This window comes from Pelophylax lessonae (assembly GCF_965119305.1).
Source record: "Pelophylax lessonae genome assembly, chromosome: 5".
In the NCBI taxonomy this organism is placed as follows: Eukaryota; Metazoa; Chordata; class Amphibia; order Anura; family Ranidae; genus Pelophylax; species Pelophylax lessonae.
This window is the reverse complement of record NC_138772.1, coordinates 433,907,125-433,934,624: the sequence shown is the minus strand read 5'-3', so window position 1 is coordinate 433,934,624 and position 27,500 is coordinate 433,907,125. Positions and strand designations below refer to the sequence as shown.

At 41.4% G+C, this 27,500-nt stretch overlaps 1 protein-coding gene across 1 annotated transcript in view; it reads right to left on the bottom strand.

The window, feature by feature from the left end:
- Positions 1 to 27,500, bottom strand: part of CHD7 (chromodomain helicase DNA binding protein 7) — a 222,375-nt gene that overhangs the window by 47,950 nt on the left and 146,925 nt on the right. The window contains exons 9-16 of the mRNA XM_082258208.1: positions 26,445 to 26,528; positions 24,145 to 24,282; positions 23,924 to 24,045; positions 19,795 to 20,038; positions 17,236 to 17,412; positions 12,064 to 12,207; positions 11,677 to 11,938; positions 1 to 176 (exon numbers count right to left, since the gene is read on the bottom strand). The exon at positions 1 to 176 is cut by the window's left edge and continues 35 nt beyond it. Coding sequence (XP_082114334.1) covers positions 1 to 176; positions 11,677 to 11,938; positions 12,064 to 12,207; positions 17,236 to 17,412; positions 19,795 to 20,038; positions 23,924 to 24,045; positions 24,145 to 24,282; positions 26,445 to 26,528 — 1,347 coding nt within the window. The remainder of the gene's footprint in view (positions 177 to 11,676; positions 11,939 to 12,063; positions 12,208 to 17,235; positions 17,413 to 19,794; positions 20,039 to 23,923; positions 24,046 to 24,144; positions 24,283 to 26,444; positions 26,529 to 27,500) is intronic.

The window sequence follows — 27,500 nt, the reverse complement described above, 5'->3', positions numbered from 1 at the left end:
GCAACGCACCATCTGGGAGAAGATGAGCACCCTGTGGCCACCAGCCTTCAGTTTTGGCAGCAGCTTGTCAATCAGAACTAGCTTGCCAGCGGCATGGATCATAGCCTGGAGCTGAAAATCTGGAAGGTCACCGTTGTGTGCTTCCCTAAATTCTTCCAAAATTTTCTCTTCAGCACCTGCAGAGAGATTCAGAAATGGAATGTAAAGTCTTGTGCCCCTGGACCTGCAAATTTAAAAGGTGGAGGGGGGAAATCATATCTACAACCACAACAAAATACAAAAAAAAAAAAAACTGACTATGAAAGAGGCCAGCACAGGAATGGCGGATTTCTACTCCCAGAAATCTTGAGAAGTCCCCACATGTTCATGGAAACAAGGGTTTTACCAGGGAAGTTAATTACTTAAATTTGAAGTAGGAACCTCCAGTCAAAAAAAAAGAAAAAAAAAAAAAAAGGGGGGGGGGGGACGGTAAAAATAGTCTGTTACCTGTACTTTGTTTTATGTTAGCTATGATGGAAATCAGAACTATAAAATGATAAATCACTCCATTGCCCTTCAGCTTTTCACCTTCTAATCTTAAAGGCAGTACCAAAACAGAGACCGGTGCCATCTTACCACAACACAGCCTCCTAAGAATCCTACTATTCTGAGGGGCACCAATACTTATGTATAAATTATATAAACAGTATTTGTTAATTAATACTGGCCTGTCAAATAAAGTCAGACAATACAATTCACGCAATAAGAGAACAAAAAAAGCAGCTACAGAATAGTAATGGTGTTTACGTTTTACCAGTGCTTTTCTTTTTACTGGAGGTGTTGTAAACCTACCGTCCTCACCTTGTCTCCCCTAATTACCCCCTGCAGAAGCTTAAATAGGCTAAAGCCTGGTACACACTACATTTTTTCTTTCATTCAACACAGCGGGCTGAACGCAAAAAGAAGAAAAAAAAAAACAAAGCACTGAAGAGCTCAGGAGGAGCTGCTGTACTAACAATCTGATGTTAGTAGAAAAATATCCCCTGCTGAGCTTGTGTTCTGACTGGACGACTGACACCTCCCCCCCCCCCCCCCCAAAACATTCAGACAATGGCTGAGCGCGCTGATCGGCAGACTTCTTCAGTCATGCCCCTTTGACAGAAGACAGCCGATAGAAACTGGTCTGTCAGAGGACGGCTTAGCTGAAATGGTCGATGGCGCCCCGATATTTGGACCGTGCGTATGGCCCTTAAATCACTTTACTCTTGTCTCTGTGATTGGGCTGAATGTTACACTGAGTAATAGAATATCTCCAAATATCAAAAATATGAGTTTTCTCTAGGCTCTGCGGTGAGGGTTAATTACAGGTTGCCAACATTGGCACCATAAATGCAAACTTGTTCTTTTACCCACCACAAAGTGGTTGTACACCCCCACATATAATCAGTGTATTGATTGGCCACAGGTAATACACAGAGATGAAAAATCTTCATACATAAGTTGTACCCGTCTATCTACAGTCTTTTCTACATCCGTTCAAAGTCCAGATTTTTTAAAGCTTGTCAGAGTTCAGTAAAAAGAGAATGGGGAGCCTAAATTGCACTCTGCAGAGCTCAGAGATGAGATGCCTGTGAGCTGATTGGAAAGAAAACAGCACATAGGAACAGAACTGAGGCTGTCAATTTGTTGGAGATCCCTCCTGTCACCTTTTATCTCTTGGGGGTAAGGAAAACTTGTCAGAAGCGACTGATAGAGGAACAAAGCAGTAGACTCAGGTGACACTTAGTGCTCTGATTGAGACACATTCAAGTACACACTATAAAAGGGATAAGCCTTGTTCATATTTTATGTCTGAGGTTTACAACCACTTTACCTTAAAAGTGGAACCCAAGCGATTTTTAGTTTTGGATGGAACAGGTTAAACGTCCCACATTTTTATTGCCTACTCTGAAACCAGTGGAGGATTTCCACTTGTATTTTATGCAAAACCAAGACAGGAAGACTCATGGACAGAAATAAAACCTACTAAAGGGTCTAACCGCCCTACCAGTGTTGCCAACCTACCAGACTGAAATTTACTGACATGACAATCAAAATTTACTGGCACAGCCACGTTTTACTGGCATTTCCAAAAGTTGCAAAATTACAGTTTTAAGTGCAAATTACCGTAAAAAAACATATTTCTTATTTTATTTTCAATACAAGTAGCTCAGGGACAGGATTCATGAGGGAAACAATTTAGAATGGGCAGGCACACACATAAAATTGACTATCACAGTGACACTGTCAGCAGTGTGCAGAAGCACAGATGAGGAGGACACCTTACCAACACGACATGTTCTGAGTTACAGTGACAGTCTGTCTCCATGCTAGGTGGTCCCTTCAGTCCTCTCCAATCCAAACAGCCCTGACAGTCTGGCTTGCCTTGCTCCTGTTCCGCAGACCTGCCCACGAGGCTCTGGCCGCTCAGCTTCCTTGCACCATAACATCACAGGACATGCTCAGGCACCGCCTCTGCCAGACCCGCCTCCCGCACCACCCAAACACACCGTAGAAGGCACTCCAATGGTCTTGGAATGCTCCAGACCAGGACTGCATATGCACAGTTCCTCAAAAGCCATATTTTTTTACTGGCAACCTTTTCCTGTCACTGGCATGAGAAAAGTGCCAGTTTTTTTACTGGCTGTCAGTAAAAATACTGACGAGAGGCAACACTACCACTGACACACCACCCCCCCCCCCCCCACTGGAGATATTTACTATTACTTCCTGTTCCTCTGACAATCTTATCACAGGGACAGTAGGTAAAGAGTATCTCCCCATGACCGCATCACACTAAAAGCCTTCCCGTTTAGCTTAGAAGCCTCAAATTAAGAGTCTAACTTTAGCCAATGCCTAATAACTGGAAGGCCGAAGTAGTTTGGGTCAACAACTGGAAGGCCAAAGTAGTTTGGGTCAACAACTGGAAGGCCAAAGTAGTTTGGGTCAACAACTGGAAGGCCAAAGTAGTTTGGGTCAACAACTGGAAGGCCAAAGTAGTTTGGGTCAACAACTGGAAGGCCAAAGTAGTTTGGGTCAACAACTGGAAGGCCAAAGTAGTTTGGGTCAACAACTGGAAGGCCAAAGTAGTTTGGGTCAACAACTGGAAGGCCAAAGTAGTTTGGGTCAACAACTGGAAGGCCAAAGTAGTTTGGGTCAACAACTGGAAGGCCAAAGTAGTTTGGGTCAACAACTGGAAGGCCAAAGTAGTTTGGGTCAACAACTGGAAGGCCAAAGTAGTTTGGGTCAACAACTGGAAGGCCAAAGTAGTTTGGGTCAACAACTGGAAGGCCAAAGTAGTTTGGGTCAACAACTGGAAGGCCAAAGTAGTTTGGGTCAACAACTGGAAGGCCAAAGTAGTTTGGGTCAACAACTGGAAGGCCAAAGTAGTTTGGGTCAACAACTGGAAGGCCAAAGTAGTTTGGGTCAACAACTGGAAGGCCAAAGTAGTTTGGGTCAACAACTGGAAGGCCAAAGTAGTTTGGGTCAACAACTGGAAGGCCAAAGTAGTTTGGGTCAACAACTGGAAGGCCAAAGTAGTTTGGGTCAACAACTGGAAGGCCAAAGTAGTTTGGGTCAACAACTGGAAGGCCAAAGTAGTTTGGGTCAACAACTGGAAGGCCAAAGTAGTTTGGGTCAACAACTGGAAGGCCAAAGTAGTTTGGGTCAACAACTGGAAGGCCAAAGTAGTTTGGGTCAACAACTGGAAGGCCAAAGTAGTTTGGGTCAACAACTGGAAGGCCAAAGTAGTTTGGGTCAACAACTGGAAGGCCAAAGTAGTTTGGGTCAACAACTGGAAGGCCAAAGTAGTTTGGGTCAACAACTGGAAGGCCAAAGTAGTTTGGGTCAACAACTGGAAGGCCAAAGTAGTTTGGGTCAACAACTGGAAGGCCAAAGTAGTTTGGGTCAACAACTGGAAGGCCAAAGTAGTTTGGGTCAACAACTGGAAGGCCAAAGTAGTTTGGGTCAACAACTGGAAGGCCAAAGTAGTTTGGGTCAACAACTGGAAGGCCAAAGTAGTTTGGGTCAACAACTGGAAGGCCAAAGTAGTTTGGGTCAACAACTGGAAGGCCAAAGTAGTTTGGGTCAACAACTGGAAGGCCAAAGTAGTTTGGGTCAACAACTGGAAGGCCAAAGTAGTTTGGGTCAACAACTGGAAGGCCAAAGTAGTTTGGGTCAACAACTGGAAGGCCAAAGTAGTTTGGGTCAACAACTGGAAGGCCAAAGTAGTTTGGGTCAACAACTGGAAGGCCAAAGTAGTTTGGGTCAACAACTGGAAGGCCAAAGTAGTTTGGGTCAACAACTAGAAGGCCTTGGCCACAACCATTCTTTTTAGATCACTGCAAGCTTAGACGTCAGGTTAGACCTATGAGGATTTATTTAGACATGGTAAAATCTATAACAGATTATATCTCAAAACAATTCGATTCTCTGCTGGACAACGGGTGGCCACTAGGGCTACAACTACAATTTTGTACATGAAAATATAAAACAGCAAGTGTAACATTAAAGTCCTACAAAAAAAAAAAAAAATTCTGATAAATGATTGGAAAAATGTAAATGCTTAATCATTGGAAATATACTATAACTTCCTTTAATAAAAAACAAACAAGCATGTTCCTTGATAAAGAAGACTGCTGATAGGTGAATTGTTACGGCTCTAAGAATTGTACTGCAACATTCACCTTCCCTGCCAGCCAATGGCATTGTTGTCCTAACATATGACAACTAGCTTTGTCAAGACAAAATTAGCATACAAACATATCAAATGGAGTCATTATTTCTCTGCCAAGTGTAGCAAAGAAAAGGACACTTTAAATAGAGACACCAATTATATCCCATGGAGTGCACTTGAAGTAGATCAGTACTACGTGACTTGAATTTAAAGTTTTTACATTTTACAGTTCATACAGTCCATGCTTCTTTAAGCAACAGCAATCGGTTAACTCTTCAGGGACACACAGACCACTCAGCATGTCGCTATAAAACACTGCACAGCGCAACATTCCCATGCAAAGCAAGCACATCCATGTGCTCACTAAATGACTGATAACTCTTTAAAGTCGATGTGACGAGAATTAGTTGGATATAGGTTTGACAAACGAGAAACGCTACAGTAAAGGCATATCAAAAACGCTTAAGGCGAGGGCTCACAGTCCAAGGGCAGAAATTGTAAGCAGGGCCCAGAGGAAAGAGCAAGCCAGCATACAACATCCAAACAGACGGCACACGCGGCTCCTGACTGAGTCAGCAGCACGGGGCCCGGGGCAAACTGCCCAGGATGAAATCCACCCCCACAAGTGACAGCCTTGTCTAAAAATGTTATTGTGAGTGAGAGTCATAGCCTGGGGGAAAAGGAAATAGGGGGCTGAAGGACGCTGCACATCAATCACCGCAGGTTACCAGGTTGTAATTAAATATAATTTGCAAACAGCTTTATGAGGGGGTTAGGTGGAAATGCAGATGCACCCTTAAAGGGACAGTCACAGATTTGTTACTGACTGCAAACGGCTGTACAAGCATTTCATTCTGTGCTCTCTTCACATATTGTTACTAGAGAACTCAACACTGCATATACACCCCTTTTTTATTTTATTTTTCTTCCAAGCAGAACTTGACATATAGGAGCAAAGAGAAAAGAAAAATCAAACTTTCCTTACATTTTATTTTTAAACATGCAGTAAAAAAAAAAAAAAAAAAAAAAGAATGGCAATTTGAATCCAACTTAATGCAATCATCTAGCTCAGTGGTCCCTCAACCCTGGCCTACAGGGCCCACTAACAGGCCAGGTTTGCAAGATAACTGAAATACATCCCAGGTGATATCAATTGCTGCTCAGTGATTGCAGTATTCTAGTCTGCATCTCCCCAAGGTAATACTTAAAATCTGGCCTGTTAGTAGGCCCTGAGGACCGGAGTTGAGGACCACTGATCTAGATGGCTACTGAAAGCATCCCTTCTTCATTTCAGACAAAAAAAAAAAAGCTTGAGAAATGTAACCCTAATTTAGGCTCTCAAACAAATATTCTTCAACCCCAAGCAGCTTTAATCCATTAATTATTATATTCATTGAATAAGAATAAAAACTAGTTTAAGGAGCACTTTCAAAAGCAACAACATTCCACCATAAGTATTGTAAAAGAAAACCCCCAGGTTCTAGAAGATTCTTATGCAGGCCATACGCTAGCCGAAAAAGCATTTGGATGCTTTTTTGAATACCGAAAAACCACTAGTAAGAGCAAACGATACCACCACCACGCTGTGACCAAATTTGAAAAACATTCGATGGACATAAATTAAACGATTTCTCGCTTCATTTGTTCACATTATAAAGTGACGGAATATATTTGACCTTTCCACCTGGGCTCTCCCTCCTATTTATCCCGGGTACACCTGTGAGGAAGAACACGGGTTCATCGGGAAAACTCTGTGTGCTTTTGCGTGACCAATTTCGGTCCAGCATCCATCACCTTCAGTATGAAGTCTGTGGACGAGAGGACCATTGCCATAGCAATGCTCAGAGTTATGGCTATACAACAAGCAGAGGAGACCAGAACAAAAAGGAGAAAGTAACGTTTATGAATGATTGGTCTTTTATACATGAACATTCATTCACACAAACTTTTACCATCTAGGGTTAAAGTTTTGTCACATATGTGCAGTACAGACTGTTTTTAATGGAAACACATTAACCTTTTAATTTATTGTTCCTTTGGAAGAAGTTAACCTTTTAATTTATTGTTCCTTTGGAAGAAGTTTTCCAACCTGTTTCTTCTATTTTTTGGCTCTTTTCCATTTTTGCCCATCGACTGGACAAAAAACAAACAGTCCAAATGACATACTTACAAAAGAAAGCCTAATGACCCCCATACACTCGTTGAGTGTATGGGGGTCATTAGGCTTTCTTTGAATGGATTAGGGAAAATCAACACATAGGTTAATATATGAGAGCACCACACCAACAGAAGAAAAAATTTCCACTGTTCAGAACCTAGCAGTATACAGGCAGCCGCCATGGTGTATACACAAAAGAACAGGTAACAGATGGGGGCATTGGCTCTAGAATCCAAGTCCAGTCTCTTCAGAGGTGGTTTCCTAAATCAAGCAAACCCCTGAATGCTGTTTTCTCAAATACAATTCCTAGGCTTCAGGAAAGCAGATTTAACTATATAATTATAATACCGGATTTATACAGTGCCAACAGTTTGTGCAGCGCTTTACAACATGAGGGCAGACAGAACAGTACAATACAAATTTTACTACAGGAGGAAACAAGAGGGCCCTGCTCATTAGCGCTTACAATCTAGGAGACTATATTGTGGTTATCTGAAAGATCTAGATGTTAGGTATCTCAGCCACACTTTCAGATAGCCCCAATGTTTATACTTATGACTGCATTGTTTTATGACCACATCTACAATCATGGCTGTTTTATGTCTGGATATCGACTGACCACAGAAAGCCTTTTAGCTACATACACTGGGCTATTAGCAGATTACATCCCCCAACCCCCCCCCCCCCGAAAAAAAAATATATATTTGCCCTAATAACTGTCCCATGTACGAGTGAATGTCATATACTGCCAATATACACGTTAGCACGTACACAATAGTAATTTTGTCAATAACTACAAAAACCATAGGAAACATTTTGACTTTGCTGAGAATGTTCGGCTTTGCATTCGCATTGTGCATCAAAGTCAAATTCAATAGCATTAAAGTGGTGCTTAGTCAGCTAAAGCAGGAATTAATGAGCCTGTCTATACACATTCATCTTTTATTAGCAGCATCAAAAAACCTCACTGCTGAAGAACCACCAGGAGCAAGGAAAAAGTCACTGGTTGGAAAGTGCTATTTGGGGCAAGTGGATTTGTAGCAGTCAAGCAGTGTGAAATCGTACTTAATAAAACGTATCCAAGTGGTGTAAAATAGTAATTAGAGAATGCGTGATAAGGGTTCTCTTACAATGGTCATTGGCTAGAGCAGGAGTCGTATCTCTTTCAAGTCAGTATTTAGTTTCTCCCCTTCTGAAAAGCACAAAGTGAATTCTTAACAGGGCTGTAAAAAAGAATTCACAACTTAACTGCTTCAACCACCTGTCAACAAAAAGGCCACTTTTAAACTATAATGTGCAAACCCTTAAATGTTTAAAGTGGAACTCTAGCCTAATTTAAGTTTTTGGTGGAACGGAGAAGGCTTAGGATGTCTATTGGGATTTTATTGCAGTTCAAGTTTCCATACTGGTAACAAAAGATAAAAATGTCATGCAAAATATGGTTTGATCCACTCGGTGTAGGTTGCTGAAGGAGATGGATAGCACCATCAAATGTCAGTCATTTGTCACCATCACACCTACAGTGAAGCATATCTACAGCCAAAAACAAAAACAGAAAAAAAAAAAAAAACACAACAAGGATCTTTTACAGTTTACATCCCTTAAATGTGGGGATACCACATGTGGGTAACATGTTAAAGTCCACACTACCTCCATAGAGCGGAAAAATGAGCACAGCAACAAAGAGACAAGTGTCTTATTTGCATGATTACAACATGAAAAAGCTTTTTTAAAAAAAAAAAAAGAAAACGGTAACTATGGACTAGTAGGTTGCAATAGTTTAACAAAAAGCAAACTTTTTTTTTTTCCATTTTGGACATATTAAGGGAGGGTTATAACCATAGTCAGGTTTATTTTTTTTTTTTTTTTTTTGCTATTTGTGTCCTATTGGGGAGATTTCCCTTCACTTCCTGTACTGTAACCAAACAGGAAGTGAAGAGAAATCCCTGTAAAGAGAGGGAATACCTGGGTCTCTAGAACTAGAGTTCCCATTGGAATATCTCCTCCTCTGTTCCTGTTTTGGGGAGAACCCAAAATTTGGGATTTCTTTCACTTTCAGTGATATCAGAAAAAATGGACAACTAAAGAGGGTAAATCTGCCCAAAAGGGGCACAGATGGCGATAAACAACAGACAGGTGTTCTAATCACAATCCACTTTATAAAAATATAATAAGAGTTTTGCCTTTAGTTATACTTTAACATTTTTGTTACTGGGTTTAGATTTACTTTAAAGAGTGCATCATATTACCACCACCATACAAAAGCCAAATGGTTTGGGATCTCACATGGCCCCTTTATGGCAGCATAGTGCACTGTTTGGCTATAGAGGCCCTAAATGACCTCAAAACATTGACTATTATACGATGAATCAAATTCTGTGAGGGTGAAGGGAACCTTCTGGATATGATCACAGATAGATATTGACCCACATAAAGTTCTAATCTTTTCCTACCCTACCTAAAAACCAAACTGCTTATTTTGTTATCTTGACAGCTCCAGAGTAATTTCCTCTTGCTTCTTGTCCCACTTATGATGTGTCCCCAGCAAAGGAGTGCAAAAATATTTCCTTCTAGTGTACACAGCAATAAAAGCTTCACCAAGATTCTAACCAATCCCTACATTATACAAAAAAAGTATTTGGCTGAAGTTCGTAACCAAAACAGATTCAATGTATCCGTACTGACCGTGAAAGGCTGCAGCAGCAAGAAAATCTGATTTTAATCTTGGAGACCACAAAGCTTACATTTAAAGCTGTAGACCACAAAAACTAAACTAAACAAGCCACTTCAGCAGTGTAAAACCATTTGACTATTGTACACGTTGTACTTCCAGTAATGAAAGCCCACAGCAACCAGCTGGGCTAAACCAGTGAATAATAGGCACCATCAAAAAAGACTCCAGACTGCCCAACTGATCCTAAATCCTAAAGTCCACCTAGCTGGTAGATCAATAGAGCCCTAACAAGAACGCCATTCAATGCTTATCAGATCCCTCCAAACACAGCAAGTAAACAGTTTTAAAAATATTTGTTAGTACTAAGCGTAAAATCCTCTTCTCTGAGTTTGAGGGACACAGGATGTCTTTCAACTTTGGGTTACACTGCCGTCTGTCTTCAGCATGAATGCACAATGGCAAAAAAAAAAAACCTGTATACCAGCCCAGGATAACCCCTTTTACTATACCAGCATGCCTCAGGTTTGTATTAAAACAGTATTGAGAGCATGATCAAAAACAAAAAGGTGGGATCTATGTCACCCCAGTTGATGACAAGGAATGGATTTTATGATGGGTACAATAGTCCTATTGTCTTTCTCCTCCACTGAGGAACACAAGAAGCCTCATCTTCAGAACAACCAAAAGAAGTCCAAATGAGGGGGGGGAACACAACAATCCCTAATCGGTCTAATGTTAACAATACAAAGAGTGGGGACTTCCAGCTGCCGAAGAGCCACCTTAAGGATTGTATGCCTGAAGCTGGCAAAAGAGGACAATGTAGCAAAAGTTGTAAGAAGGTAAGATCAGGTGGAAGCTTTTTAGAATGATGGAACAAAAACCAAAGAACTCTGCAAGGTCCATCGGGGATGACCAAAAGAAAGTCAGTAGCTGATAGAGACTAACAGCCTTAACAGTAGTCTAACAAGGAAGCCCTAACCAGAGACCTTGGGTCAGAGAGAATGATGCCTTTGTTGAGAAAAGATCACAACTGTCCTAGATTAGAAAAAGGTCCTAAGCCTCAAAAAGAAATACGAGTTCCATGCATGGAATGGCTGTCAGGTCAGACACCATCTTGCAGAAGTGATGAATACCAGGGAGGAACCCCTTGAGGTTGACTAGAGTAAAATAACCACCAAGTTCCAAATAGTGGTTCCTAAAAATACAAACAGAACCAAAATTTTTATTGTATGGAGTCAAAAGGGAAAAACGGGGTAAGGTTTGCTCAAATAAGGACTCTGGCAAGGGACAGAAGATTAATACTCTTTAAAAAAATAAAACAAAATAGGCAGAAAGAATGCATACTTGATCGTTTTGAGAGCCAGGTTGTGAATCCAATCCACCTATGTGTCAGTCAGAAGGCTTACAAGATTGTGAAGTACATTCGCCTGGGTCAATCCAGAGTTAGTATGCTGTCCAGCCAGGTATGACTGGATCCTAAGAGGCCAAGTAGAAACTCAACCAACTTGTCCCATGGCAAAAGTGTGGTGCCGAGACAGTCTGGGAAGAGGATGGAAAAACAGTCTGCCTCAAAGGTTACCTAGACATGCAACAGCTGATTGATGGGTAACTGAGGTCGGGGGCGCACCTCCCACGGAACCCAGTGCACCCTAAGGTCATATCCATGCTAGCCCTGTATTATCCAGTTAAGCAGGGTATGGATGCAGTACTCCAAAACCCAGCCTGAGGATAGCTGCACCTGTAGGGACAAGCTCTAACAGTGAAGAAAGAAGAGTCATAAATTGGAAAAAAAACGGCTAGCAAAAAAACAGTTAGCCGTTTTAACAGCTGAGAATCTTTCTAGGACAATAGCCAACAATTGAGTTGAACAACTTCCTGTGTGCTTCATTGGACAGGAAAGAAATGGGAGTATTACTGCATCCTACAGTGATATAGAAGTTATATGGACCACTGTGTGGTGGTGCACATACATAACCAATGGCAGCAACAGTGTTCCCATCCAGTTTTAAATACTCACATGCTGATAAACCAAATGAGCCAGGAGTAGATACCTTTTTGTGTAATTTTCCAACCAGGAGAAAGAAGATTCTCATAAAAAAAAAACAATCATTACAGTCAAATAGTTTTTCACACAATAAAAATGTACTTTACCATTAATAAGGTAAGGATGATTGCAGCATTTTCTCAGCTCCATCATAGTGTTTAGAAGGTTAGGAACATTTGCATGGCCACCGCCACTTCCTTTGGAAAGAAAAGTAAAGTTCTTCTCCAAGATGGCTCTGTAATATTTCTTCTGGATGTTTGTCAGCTCTACTTCTATAATGGTTTCTTCCTTGGGGGCCAAATTCTTCTCAACATCTTCCTTAAGACGTCTTAACATCATCGGTTTCAGTATAGCTTGAAGCTTTTGTACCTATAAAGAAGTTTGGTGCAAAATACTTAAGCAATTTTGTAATCCAGTCTGACTGTTCCATTAGGCAAATCACTCCCTACGTAGTCTGATGTCAGCTGCGTAGTAAGAATTGTTAGATCTCCTACCTGTTCTTCAGTTTTAAGATCGCCAAACTCTTGCATGAAATTGCTCTCTGATGGGAAGCGTTCAGGTTCTAGGAAGTTCAGCAGGCTGAAAAGCTCCTCCACAGTGTTTTGCAAAGGGGTCCCTGTTAGCAGCACTTTGTGTTCCTGAAATCAATGAGAATTAAGAATGAGACCAGAAGAGTAAAAAAGTTACTTTCCAACTGTGATAGAAATGCCAACTTTAATCAGCAATCATTTGCTGATAGACTAGGCATATTCCATGTAGTAATATAAATCCCTCACGCTAAAAAAAATACCACAAATACATAAATAGGCGTATATATGTGAATAAATGAATGAATAAATCCTGCTGCTTATAATAAATCAGGATATACAATAGTGAAAATCACACCAAAATATGTGAAAAACCACTAGCAGTGCAAAAACAGGGAATAAGTGATTAATAATTAGTTATGAAGGGAAGTACTCCTAAAACCGGAGTACTATAACAAAATCCAAAAGTCCAAATTAATAATCGTGATCGGTGCACAGTCCCAAAAAATATTGTTTTGAACTATACAATGATTCAGTGTATCCACAAGTAAATGTGAGTCCTGTGAATGGAGGATAACCTAAATCACCACAAACCACCACTGCTGTGTGACAATTACTGATGGGAGCGGTAGTTAATGTCACACAGCAGTGGTGGTTTGTGGTGATTTAAGTTATCCTCCATTCACAGGACTCACATCTACTTGTGGACGCACTGAATAATTGTATAGTTAAAAATAATATTTTTAGGACTGTGCATCGATAAACACGATTAATATTTTTGTACTTGGTTATAGTACTCCGGTTTAAGAGTACTTCCCTTTATAACTAATTCATAATCACTTATTCTCCGTTTTTGCGCTGCTAGTGGTTTTTCACATATTTAGGTGTGATTTTCACTATTGTCATAATGCCTATTCCATAGCTTTAATTTGACTTGGAAAAACAAATATTACGTTGGTCAGATAACACAAAGGCTCAAAATCCTTCACATTTAGAGAATACCTGAACATTAGTGGCAGAAGCTGAACAAAAGACTACAATTCTTGATCTTCACATTAAAGATACAATATTTGACTTGTTAAAAAAAATAAAATAAAAATATAATATTCTACCCCTTTCCCTCCTATTCCCAATTCTACCTTTTTATACTACATGCACATCACAGTTCATGAAGTACAGCAAGACCAGCACATCTAAACTAGAATCTGGAAATGTCAAACGTGCAAAAAAAAATAGTATAAAACAAAGTCACTAAAAAGATCAATAATGCTAGTGCATGCTTTTCAAAAGAAACACTTTAAAGTGGTTGAAAACCCTCACCTTTACTAAGTGAAGCGACTAGCCTCAGATGATACCAAGACCTGAAACAAATCCTTCTAAATAAGTTGTACCCATTTGTCTGCAGCTACCTGTCCAATAGATCATTCTAAAAATGCACAGATCAAAGGATTTATTCTCAGCTCCAGCAGCAAGGGGCAGGGATCTCAAGTTCTACACTGTGAGAACAGGTCTGACAGCTGAATGGAGGGAAGGGATAACACCGTTCTCCACACTCATCACTGGAACATGCAGAGCTAAAGATATAAATCACAGGCTGTGTGCGGGAACTCCCTCCCTGTCACCTTTTTAACTCTGTCAGAAAGGACTCATGCAGAGTGCATACGAATAAGACAGCAGAGAGAAATTGTACCCAGTGCTTTGGAAGTAAACAAGTACAAACTACAGAAGGATGTGCTCTGTTCATATTTTATTTCTGAGGTTTACAACGACATAAAATAGAATGCCCATACTGACACCATTTAGAACACTGCAGCTTTGTATATTTATGGGATAGTTCTAAATTTCTGCAATAAACAGGGTAGTAAGTGAAACCATATAGATAAGAAATTGTACATCAGAATAACAAAACTAATACAGTATAAAAAGGACGAGCCTTTGTTTTACAGCAGCCTTGAAGTCACATTTTGTTCTACAGTATAAAATGTATAGACCTAATTGATCCTTTCACATGGGCAGCCAGGGGGCAGGGTAAAAACAAAGAGGTTGATCTGTGTTTTTACTGCCCATCTACAAGCAGGCATAGTGCGACCTGAATGGGTATACACTGCTGTGCCTGTAATGCTTTTCATTGCAGTGCAGCAATTTTAACTCTACATTCAGAGTTTGAAACCGCCTGTCAAACTCTACCATGTAAGTGAATGGGGTGGCAACACAGCAGTGGGTCAAACGCTTGGCTCACAGTTGCGGCATGATCCCATAATGTAAATTTGCGGTTTGGTAAAAAAACACAAAACAAAAACACAGGCACCAGGAAGTGGCAGTATCTTCTTCTGAACACCTGCAAGCCCTCCTCTCATCATCCTCTGAAAAGGAAGGGGTTAGACTCCTCAGGGGTGAAAGGAGCCTTACAGTGGCAAATTTGCAGGTAACCGCTGCTTTAAAATGGTTTCAAGCTAAAAATTTAGAGTGACCCCTTTAATAAAGCGGAACTTCACTCGCTCAATCAACACTGACTATTTTTAATCCTTATGCTGCTACGAATATGAATAGGAGTGTATATTATATTTGCGCATTTAAACATTTATTTTTTCCCCTTTTACATTTCTTCAGGTACTTCCTGATTTCCATGCCTAGGCAAATTCTGTCATACATCCCAAGAGTCTTTAGTAGGGGAAGAGGGCCGGATCAGTTTTCTGAGCTAAGCAAACCCTCTTCTGTTTGCATGCCTGAGCTAAGGGCAGGTGGATCCCAGAAAAAAAAATACTACATGAATCATCTGCCCTTACTCAAGATGGCCATGGCCAGAAATGCTAGGGGGTGTTTTTCAAAGTGATTTCTCAACAAAATAAAGCATGGCAACATGGATAAGTGAGCTTGCTTTGAATATTAAAAATGAAATATTTTCGCTTTATGGTGCACAGATGAAGTGTAGTTTCACATTAAGTAACATTGCAGTGTTATTACAGTTGACAGAATTCAACAACTATTTAAAGACAAATTTGATGAGATTATTCTCTTACCTCACTAAATGTATACATCAGTGAGAAACCCCAAAGACCGTAACCTTGTAATGTTTCTCTAGTCATAGTCACCTGTTTGGGCCAAGCCAAAGCATAAATATGGGATTTGTGTACTAATCGTAAAATCCATTTCTCTGAGTTCATCAATGGAGACACAGTGCGCCATAAATCGTAACTACTGGGTTATATTGCCTCCTCCAGGAGAAGGAAGGACAAAAAAACACACACCTGGCAAGGACCATGGCCCGTCCTCAGCTGGTTTATAACCCCCCCCCCCCCGTGACATCGGGCTACACAAACATGGCTGCCAGCTGGAGATCAGCCAGACTAAAAATGGCTGCCATCAGCTATAGATTCTGAAGCATTCTGCCAGGCTCTTTCCTGCGCCCTCTGCAAGGGGACCCCCCCCGGGACCCCCCCAGAAGGCAGGACACACGTTTAGGGGAGACTTCACTGCGCACTCTTCACCAATCTCTGCACTGGGACCCCCCTGCATTATACCCATGCTGCAAACAGTGAGGCATGCACCTAGGAGTCTCCTACACTGGAACCCTTCAGACTACCAGGGCAGGATGCACACTATCCCAGGACCCTTATAGGGTGGGGCTAGCGGGGGAGACCCCAGGGGTCTCTGCTGCATCCTCTGCCCTGGGACCCCCACCAGACTCCAGGTCCCTACAGGAGGAAAGGGAGTGGGGGAAGCCCAGCTCACTGAGGGATTTAGGGATGGTTGGAGGGAACCTACAGGCAGGTCTGATCGATCCTGGAGGTTACCCGCGTCCACTCCGAAAAACCGCCAAAGGGGAGAGAGGGGGATTGTACTTGCCCTTCCATGGTGCGGGTAATGCTCCAGACAGAATCCTCACCACCGAAGTAGGGAAGCTGTAGGCCAAGGGACCTCTGTGACTCAGACCCACATCGTATGCGACCCTGCGAGACGTTTAACTCATGGGCCAGCCTCTGTCCATGAAGCTATGCCACTGCCGACCTAGCATGTAGCTAGGGTCTGCACGCACTCGCTGGCTGGGCGAACCAATGGGTCTACATTATCCAGCCCGTCGCCCAGCCCGGCAGCTGATTGTAGATCTCCCAAGAGAAAAAAAAAAATTGCTAGGACCAGAGATCCCAGCCGTGAGCCTAGGTCCTTACTCCTGACTAGACAGATTAAAACCGATTACCTAGAGCAGAGTGGGGGGGGGGGTTATATACCAGCTGAGAACAGCCCATGGGCATAGCCAGGTGTTTTTTGTTCTGCCTAGTACTACTCCTGGCGAAGGCAATATAACCCAGTAGTTATGATTTATGGAGCGCGGTGTCCTCGAATGAAAGAGAAAATGCAACTCCCCTATCCATAAAGGAGTTAAAGCCAGTTAAAGACCCACACCCCTGTACCAGTCACTGTACAACTTTTAGACCTGAATTGGATATAGCTGTCTACATGAAGGAGGTGCAATTCAGCAGCTGGACAGCCACAGATTGTGCAGACGCCTTTCCTTTAGCCAGCAGAACAGCAGCCAATCCAAAGCCACAAGTACATGGTATGGAAAAGCATTTCCCTTCTCATTTTAGATTCTTGTACAACAGATGCTGGTTCCAACATTAGCCTCAGACTCTGGCTGTGCTGATTCAGCAGTCACACGTGGCACCTCCTGTCCTCACTCACAAGATGCTCTTGTCTAAATGACGGATGCAGCAGAAAGACATGTACAGAGGTGTTCCCATGAATACAAACAGTCCTTGCTGAATAGCAAAAAAAAATTGAGAAAGTAAAAACAATTCCTATTTGACCAGCATGCTTCATGGTAATTAATGCATTCTGCACAGTCTATAGGGAAATTATCAAAAGGGAAAAAACACAACAGGACAATCTGTGTATACTGGGTGAATCCCCCGTTGATGCACATTATGGACAAGCCAAAGCCGAATCCCATCAAGGTTGGATTTATTCACTGCTCCCCTGTGGAACCTGCAATAGTCTAGCTTACATTCTTCAACAACCAATCACAATTCAGCCTTCTGAAATTCAATTAGGTTGAAATAAAGCAGATATCCAATTAGTATATATTTTTCTCCCTCATGTACAGTGTTACTAAAGAGCAAGAGAAGGGACAAAACTCACCAAGTCCATCATCTTTAGCCCTTCCAAGAGCTTACAGTTTCTGTTTTTTAGTCGGTGAGCCTCATCAATAACCACACATCGCCAGTGGATGTTTCTGAGCTCAGGGCAGTCTGTCAGAATCATTTCAAATGTTGTAATGATGGCATGGAACCGGTAGGAACCCTTTATTGCTTTGCCCTTAAAATAGAAGAGAAAAAAAAGGATCAGTTCGCACACGAGCAAGGTGGGAGGACCATATGTCTATGTTTACATTTCATCAGTCTACAATGTGTGAGTTCAGAATGTGTACATATTCTGTACTCCATCTCAGCTGTCATCCGTTTGTATGCTCGACAAAGGCCTCAGTGCTTGGAAAGCTTGCATTAGATTTTTTTTTTTTTTTTTAAACCAATAAAAGGTATAATTCTGACAATACGCCTGGTCATATTTTATTTATATTTATTAACAGAAGGAAGTCCCACACTGTTAAAAGTTATCTACAGATCGAAAACTGGGAAAATTAAAGGCTTTGAACACAAGCTTAAATGACACGCTAAAAATACGGAAAACAGATCCTCTAGGAAGCAGCTGTCCTAAAAATATATCCAACCAAGGCATTCATTTACTACGCTCAACCACTACAGGCACAGATCTCCTTATTATATCCTAGATTCCAAAGGCAACAACATACAGCTACTGTTTAGGCTACGATTCCACTATTGCGGCTACAAAGTCGCGCTACTTCTAGCGCGACTTTGTAGTGTGACTTGTTTGCGGCTACTTCTGGGGACTTCAGAGCAACCTTCCTTCTATGAGGGACAAGTCGCATTGAAGTCGGCCCAAAAGTAGTGCAAAAACTATTTTTCAAGTCGCTGCGACTCAAGTCGCAGCAGTTAGAACGGGCCAAATTTAAATGAATGGCTTTTGACTTGCTGTGCGACTTGACATGTGTCAAGTCGCACAAGTCGCAATAGTGGAAACAGAGCCTTAGACAGCAGAGGAAACCAGTGAACACCAAGACATATTTGACTTTGCTGCATCAATTGACTTACGCCTTGGTGATAAGACGTCCATAGGGTCATTCCAAGCAAAGCAATAAAACTTATTTTGTTAGGACATCAAACATGTTAAAAAAAATAGGTCAACCCAGAAGTTCATATTCCTGATATGTGCCTGCTGTACCATGTACTTGTATGAAAAAGTATCCTGTTCTCTTTGTATTACTTCCTTTGTATGAAATCCCTCCCTGGTGTTCCTGCCATTCCCTCTACTTTCCTATTAAGGCTCCATGCACACTAGCAGCTGAAAAAAACGCTCATATTTAGCGTTTTTGTTATGGCGTTTAGCACTTTTTGAACAGCATTTAGCAGCAACTAGCAGGTTGTTAAGGAGAGGGCAGCAGCTGGGTCCTTAACAACCAATGACAACTCAGCTGTCTGCGGGGATTTCCTGCTGACAGCAGAATGTAAAAAAAAACAAAAAAACATCACATTAAAAAAAATTAAGATAGATACCAGGCCCTTCAGGCCTGATACTAATTTTAAAGGGAACCCACACCAAAATAAAAAAAAAAAACGCCATGGGGTCCCCACTAAAAACAATACCAGACCCATATTTAAGCATATAGGCTAGGAAAGAGGTGAAGGAGGGGGGCTACGCAAGCTAAGTGTGCACCCCACTAACAGCTGAGTCATCCGTTAAGGACGCGGCGGCCCGCTCCTTAAACAACCATCTATTAACTGGTTAGAGATGTCAACAGCCGCTCGCTAAGAGAAAGAAGAAAAATTTCTGCTCCAAAAAAGCGGAAGCTTCAAAAAAGACTTAGACTAAAATAGTGTGGATGGACACAGAACACCATTTGCTTCTAGATGCAAAAATAAAAAATAAAAAAACACTGAAAAGCTACTGCTGTTTTAAGCTAGTGTGCATGGAGCCTAAAAACAAACCACACTAGGCATGAAAGCACAATGTGGTCAGTTTTCAAGCTGTTCTGAGACTGCAGCCTGCTCTCTTCCAATGATCAGTCTTGCACAGCCATTCACTAGGAAGACCAGTGTACTGCTGCTTCCCACTCCAAAAAACAAATGCAGTCACCACTTCTAATGATAAGCTGAGATATATATTTATAATTTTGTTATTGTTTAGATATGAAAGCAATAGTCAATATAAATTAAAACAGTTTAATAAGGACACTGATCACATTACTATACCAATATTTAATATACAGGTAACCATGTAAGGAATAAACACTCGTGTGAATGAAGCACATCTATGAAAATAAAAGAATTGGGAGTCACAAAAAATATTGCTGAAATGTTTACCCAATATAATTTTTTTTTTTTCACTTTAGAGCAGGGGTCTTCAAACTATGGCCCTCCAGTTGTTCGGGAACTACAATTCCCATCATGCATGGTCATGTCTGTGAATGTCAGAGTTTTACAATGCCTCATGGGATGCGTAGTTTCACAACATCTGGAGGGCCGTAGATTGAAGTTCCCTACTTTTAGAACAAGAAACAGACCTTTAAATAATTTTGGCTTAGTGAAAAAGGTAACGGGTTGGGTAACACATGAAACCTACCTGTAAATCTTTAAAGTACATTTCATAGAGCTGTATGGTTTTCCTGCTTGCTTGGCTTCCATGATAAACTATAACATTCAGTTCTGTCCATGTGCGGAATTCTCTCTCCCAGTTAGGGATCGTTGACAGTGGAGCGATTACTAAGAATGGACCATGAATGCCCTTCAAGAAGATCTCATACAGGAAGGTAATTGACTGGATTGTTTTGCCCAAACCCATTTCATCAGCTAGGATGCAGTTTCGCCTAAATACAAAAAGTATTAAAAGAAAAAAAAAAAAGTAATTCTAGCTATAAGTAATCGGTTATAACTGACTGTGCATACGTTCTTATTTTGAAGCAATGCTCCTGCATACCAATCATACAGCAAAAGGTGCACCACTGTAAACCCAAAGTCAATTGCAATATAGTGATTTGCAACACAATGCTCTGTTCGGCTAGTAAAACCACACAACCATTTGTGATTTCACTTAAAACATTCCTTTACAGTGTAGTATATATAAAAAAATATATAATATATATATATATATATATATATATATATATATATATATATATATATATATATATATATATATACACACACATACATACAAGAAGGACCAATGTGTCTGACAACCTGTTCACAAGCCGACAGTATTCAACTACATATCCCATGATGCTCAGACAGTGCACAATACAGACAAATATTTCAAATAAATAAGCCACCCACTTCCAGGAACCACTCGCACAGCATGCATCTTGTGTGTCATTTAATAATCGCATGGTGTTAGAAGGTAAACTTTCCCATCAGCCTTTAGCCTGGAAAGTATGCATCATCTTTTAGCAGCTGTGCCGTGTACATGTAAGTTGTGAGTGTAAATCCAGCTATGATGTAGTGCTGCTATGATTCAGAGTTTCTGTGCCAAGCAGAACATTCCTATCACAAGTTTACAGGCCGGGGATTCCTAAAGAGAACAGGAGCCCAGCTGTCTCATAGAACCATGTGCAAGCGTAGAATGCTGTCATTCCCCCAAACAGTTAAGAGTTCCAGTTAAGTGTCACTTACACCTAAAATGGCAATAGAACATGCCAAGCCTAATGAAAGGTATTCAAAAAAACATTACTAAAATGGTAAAGTGTGTGTGTATTTTTTTTTTTTTTTTTACTATTATAATAAACATTTAATTGATGCATGTGCAAAATGTGAATCCAGAGCTTGTGTGTGGTTCTTCCTTTACGTCACATCAGAGAACTGGACTGCAATCTCACATTCAGCTTTGTGCAATTGCAATTTCACTGCACATTGAGCTCTCACAGTGAGAATTCGCTGCAGCAAGAGCCTGCCTCATTTTCCGGATGGAAGATGCCCCGCATCGTCTAGTCCAGGGGTGTCCAACCCACAGCCGGGAGAGTTCAGTATGCGGCCAAGGGCATATCTGGAAGAACCCCATGCAGAAGAGAAGCCACGGTGCCTAGCACGTATGGAGGGATGCAGTGTATATCCATTTACATAGAAGCTGCAGCTAAATGGATGCCGGGCTGCAGTTTTTAAAAATCAACAGCTAAAGCAGGGGATTCTACATAGCGTCCGGCAAATAAATGCCCCTTGGCTGTATGAGGGAACCCACTCAAACCCCCCCCCCCCCCCAGATTTCACACACAGCAAATACCAGGGTTGCCAACCACCATTAAATTCAAAAGCCGTTTGTAAAATCCACAATTTTAACATGTATCCATGAATGTTTGTTACAGACATGCAGCCTGCTTGTCCGAAAAAGATTTTCATAGACAGATGAAAAAAAATCATGAGTTTCCCAAACTGTCTTTGAATTTAGGCCTGCTTCACACTAATGTGGGTGGTCCCGGGCACAGGAATTGCAGCTGTTCCCGCACCCACAACCAAAACGCGCTGCTCTGCGGGCAACCCCCCCCCCCCAAGCATCTAACAACGCAGTGTGTTTTTGAATGTGGGAACCGGCGGGAAACTGCATAGTGGAAAGTACCATGCGATTTCCCGGCCGCTGCGGTTCATAAATGGTGCAGGAATCTTTTTCCTGCATTAAATATGCAGGCACAGCAGCCCATTGAAATGAATGGGCTGCGGTGCCCAAGCAAATGCAGCCCAAGACAATAATTCTTCTTCCAACGTGGCCCAGGAAGGTCAACGGGTTGGGCACATCTGATCTAGCCATTTCTTCCCCAGCCTGTCTCTGAGCCCACTTCTATCATTCACTGGATTCCAGTTCCTTTAATCATGAAGGCTCAGCATTACAAGTGAGAAATTTCTAGGGTGCTTTGCATGCAAAAGCAGTCTGTGTAGAACACTCACCCATAAATACATTACGATATTTACATAACTCCTCTCAAGAGCCAGCACACTTCTTGTGTAAGGGCTGAGTGCTCTTGAAAAAGAGTACTAAAGCTGGCCATAGATGAATCATTTTATGTTTTGCTCAGCATGCAGGTTAGAAAAAACAAAAACAAAAACAAACTGATTTTCCCATGCACACATTGGAGGTGGAAACCTCCCCGCTGTGTCTTTGTATTCTGAGAGCAGGAAGACTTCCCCGCCATCAGAATACACAGATCAGTGCTGCAGTCTATAGCCTGCAGTGCTGACCAAGCGGCTAAAATCTTGACACTGCGATGGAACAGAAGTCTATAGGTGTTCAATCACAGTGGCTATACAAGGCTCGAAATTTCGATGGTTCCTGCTGAACCCGCAGAAATTCAATCCCGATATGTCCAGCTTTAGGCAGGGTGTTGTGATGTTTTCAGGAAGCCATAAGCAGCACCCTACTGGCTCTCCTACCAGACATGATTTGCCTGAATTACATAGAGAAGCTCAGAGACCCAGTAGTTAGATCACTGGGTTCAACATAACATTTGTAACCAAAATACAAAGGTTTTATTTAGTGCCGGGTCACACTTGTGTGATGCGGGAAGGCTGCGAATTCGCAGCCTGATCCCGCATCGCAAACCCACATCTGGCAGTTCACACTGCCATATGCGATACGCTGGGGGTGTCAATGAAATGTTAACGACACCCCCAGTTTGCTCGCATATCGCAGTGCGATCTGACAGTTCGCATAGGATCGGATCGCACAAGTGTGAACCACTGTGCGATCCGATCCTGATGCGGCTGAAAAAATGCCTCATGTGCGTGTTTGGTGCGGGTGCAGTGCGAATTTAGCCATACAAAGTGTATGGCTGAATTCGCACTGCACATCCGATCGCATGTAATGAAGGAGCAGTGCGCTCCGATATTACATGCGATCGCCACACGCGCGGAAGTGTGAACCGGCACTGAAACATTTAATTAGCATATATTGAAGAGGGGGCATCGGTGGAATCAAAGAGCAATATTAAAGCAGATTAAACCTTAGTTTAACAAGAATGAACCAGGAAAAAACAAAGACTTTGTACTGCAGTTAATGCTCTGTGTAAGCTTTGCTATCAAACAGTATGCAATAGTAATGAAGGTAGGTAGAAGAACCTAGTTTATAAATGTGTCTGTTTATGGATTCTGCATTAGCTGCTCTATGCAAACACAAAGTATCCAGTGCAAGCTGACAAACAATGTCGGTCCTCCCCATTGTATAGAAGGCTTTGCTTTCGGGAATCACCCTGCGAGTGGGGGGGCATGGATTATTTAGCCGTGTACAGTATTCAGTGGGTGAGGGACACTTGAGAATGCTGATTACGGTTTTTAGTTCGCACTAACTACTGCACACTATGATAGGTTGTTTTTTCTTTACATAAGTGACCCTTTGGGTGAGAATTTTATTTTTTTTTTGTTTATCTGTATATGTGGAAAATGTAATAAACCGATTGGAATAATAAATGAAAGTGTATTGTTTGTACTTCAGTTGGTGCTGTGTGGTTTTCAAATGATATCCTGATTCTAACTAAACTAGAGTTGGTCAATGAATGCCTGCGGACACTTGCCATGTCTACTAAATGCTTTCTAGATTCAATTAAAATCTACAGGATGCCGCACAGTCAAAAAAGGTTTTTCCACATTTTTTATGGTGTATAAACCTCAATCCTAAGATGCCAATAAAATGTGTAAGGTTAAACTCTGCCATGAAACAAAGCCATTAAAGTTTACTAAGGCTACTGCTAGGAGAGTAGGAAAAAAATACTTACGTGTTGTACCAATTGAACAGCAGCCAATTCACTCCTTCCAACTGGTATTCCCTGAGACTGTTATTGTTTTTATACTCCCTGGAACTCTCCGATTTCTTCCACTCGTCGGCAGGAGGTCGCTCCTGTTTCAAATGCAGTAAATCCCATTAGTGGTTTTCCGAAAGAACATATAACTGAGCTATTTTCAAATAAAAACACTGCTTGGCTGTGCCAATTCTTACCACGCGCTCTGTTTCTGGCTCTCTGCTCTGGAGTTTCTCAAATTCTTCAATCTTTGCTGGATCCAAGTCCTGTCTCAGCTCCCATGTACTGTCTTCGTAGGGGAGGGAGCACCACTTCACTAAATAATGTGTCACGGGCTGCACAAATACAGTGTCAAAAAATTACAACTGACAACTCAATGCTGAATCTGAAGCATTGGGACAAATGTATACATATACAGAGTGAAAGGGTAGAGAAAAGCCAGGCTTGCTGGGTTTATACGCAGCCCTCCAATAAAGATTAGATAAGAACTATTGACTGACGTACAGTATATATATTTCATCATACTGCGGTCACATAACTACACTATTTAACATGTAAATCTGGATGGTTCAGAAAATGCACACACTGCTGCTAAGTGCCAGAGCCTAGAAAAACCTATGAAAAGTGTGCTCATACCAGGCACAGGTGGGATCAGGATGCCGAAATAGAACTTAAAGTGTTGCCAAGACCAGGACCCTGCATTTACTATATCTGGTCTTCCACAGTACACAGAACTGCAATTATTTTAGTACATAAAACTGCTAAATACCTTTTCTCATCAGCAGTATATAGCAGTTTTGTGACTTCTATCAGTGTCTGTTAAAGCTTGTAGGAGGAGTTTGCATTCTCCTCCGACTATCCTATGAGGCTGCAGGACCCCTGACCCTCTGTCTGGACAGTGCCAAATGGCCCTGTGCTGATCACATGCACTCTCCCAAGAAACAAAAAACTCTAGCAGTACACACCAAACTGAGCATGTGCAGCTTGCCCTCAAGGCTCTGTTCTATCAGTAGAAGGTTTGGGGGGACAGTGGAACAAGGGGAGAATTACATAAGACTGGATAAAACAGCCATTTTACACAATGCAGATGATTAACCCCTTAGGTTCCACAGTGAGTATAACCAGCATGCTTTACTGCATTTACAGTCTGGTTTTACTGTTGTGGGTTTCGTAACAACTTAAGGCAAAACGTTGTCATTCTGGACAGAGTATGGGAGGGTATAACACCGGATAGCAAAAGAAAAAAAAAAAAAAAAAAAAACTGTCTGGTGTCTCGTGGGCAGATTTTATTTTTTTTTCCACTCCCTGTCCCATAGCCTCTAAAAGAAGTGAGAGGAAATCCCTCCAAAGTAAGGGAAATCCCTGGCAGTCACCAGATCTAGTGTCCCAAGTATCCCATTTGGGGATGCACTGCTCCAGGTAGGTACCCAAGGTCCAATATGCAGACCCAGAACCAGGTGCAGGCCCAGCTCATGACTGAGGAACACTGTAGAACAAATGGGATGGCCACACACTGGGATTGAAAAACTCAGAAATTTTTATTTCAGTGGAATTTACCAAACTCAGTCACAGGAGCTGGGAACAAATGTGAATGCATTTCATGCTGATCTGTGCTTAATAACACAGATTTTTTACCTTCATGCATAGAATGCATGAAAGTAAATAAAAAACCTTCAGCCTTTATTGTAGATGCAACTCACTTTAATGTAGAAGCAAATAAACCAATGAGACTGCAAAACCAGTAAAAATAAGGCCAGTTGAACAAAAAAAAAAATTGACCTTTGACAAAAGCAGCCAATCTAGAGTTAGCTATTCTTTGGTAGTCTGACTAAAATGACAGCTAGAATCTGATAGGTTAACTGGTCCATACTATAGCAGATTATAGGACAAAAGCTATCACCTTCTTGGTAAGCTATGGCTTCTTTTATTTTCTATGTTGTAGTTTGTGTTTCATTCAATGTCTCTGTGCTACCTTGCCATCATTAGAAGCATTTCACTCAACAGTTAGCCCTCAATAAACCTTTAAAACCCCCAAAAATCAGTCATCGAATCCCCATTTTGATAAACAATGCCCCTGTTTACGGTGTCCTTGACCCTTTTCATTGCTCAGTGACCTAGGATTCATGGCACCTCTGCTTTTATAAATTACATAATAATTGTGTAGATGAATTTTGCACCTCATATGTTCTAATTACCAGCCTGTTCACACCTAAACTACACATGACGTTTTTAATCACTCGGTGACAAGAGACTATCAGCTTGTTGACTAACACCTTTTTTGTACCACATCAATTTCTTGGTGTAGCATAAGAGGCCCTGGTCAAGGAGAGGTTAAATCTTGTGCCACAAAGCAATATGTCTATTCAATAACTGCCAAAATTTATCATGGAAATCACAACATTTTTACCATGCACAAAAAGACAGAACCACGCCTGGAACTAATTACAATTTCGTAGGATCCTGCAACTAAGAAATAAGGAAAAGAAAATGCCTTTACCTCTCCATTCTCGTCTGTGCCGGTAGATACATCTAGTATCCGATCAATTTCCACATAGTCAGGATTAAATAGATCATCTTCAATCTGTTGACAAACAGGAAAATCAGCATCTTATTTACTGTGCCCCTAAGGGAAACATTTCTACACCAAAGATGTATTATTGCAGTTCAGGTCACAGAAATACAGAAACCCGACTCGACAACCTCTAACATGCTAATTGAAAACCTACAATTCAGCAGGATTGCTCCCCGTGAGGGTAAGAGACTCCTCAGACTTTGTTAACTGGGCCTCTTAATTACTGTGTGAAACCCTTTTACAGCAGGAGAAAGTTGAAGAATATTTTAAATGAAGTGTGAAATTACAATTCACTAATGAGCAATCGAAAAGGCTTATAGCTCACACGGTTTCTCGAAATCTACAGCTTGCGAAAGAGTGGTTTAAATTTAAGTGCTGGTGTCATTTAACCACTTGGCTGCCAGATGAAAACACACACCACTGCATTCTAAATCCTAAGGGAAGCAAGCGTCAAATTGGATTAAATGCAGTTTTTCCTTCTGACATTGGTCAATAAATAAATATATGTTTTAAAACGAGATATTTAGGTCTACACAACTGCTGCTTCTAGTAAACGTATGAGGGAAATGCAGGAACTGCTGCGGACCTCCTGAAAATGCAAGTTCCTGGTCTGTCATGCTGACCCACGGAATATATTCTGTATCACCGACCTGAAAAAAAGTCACAGAAAGTCTAAAGCCCCGTACACACGCCTCGAAAATTGGCCGGGAATTTTCGGCCAATGTCCGATCTGCCGATTTTCGGCTTGTTAGTATGATGCTTCCGACAACCAACTCCGACTTTTCGGCCGAAAAAAATCTGGTGTGCGGACTATAAAATTTTTGTTGGCCGTTACAGCGGCCGATTTTCGTGCAGTCAGTACAGATTTCGACAGGGAAAAATCTGATGAGCAAGTCTGGGCATGCTCAGTGAAGAAAGAACACAAAGAAAGCAAACCAACACATGACATCACTTCTGAAGTAGAATTTTGTTGGTCGAGAA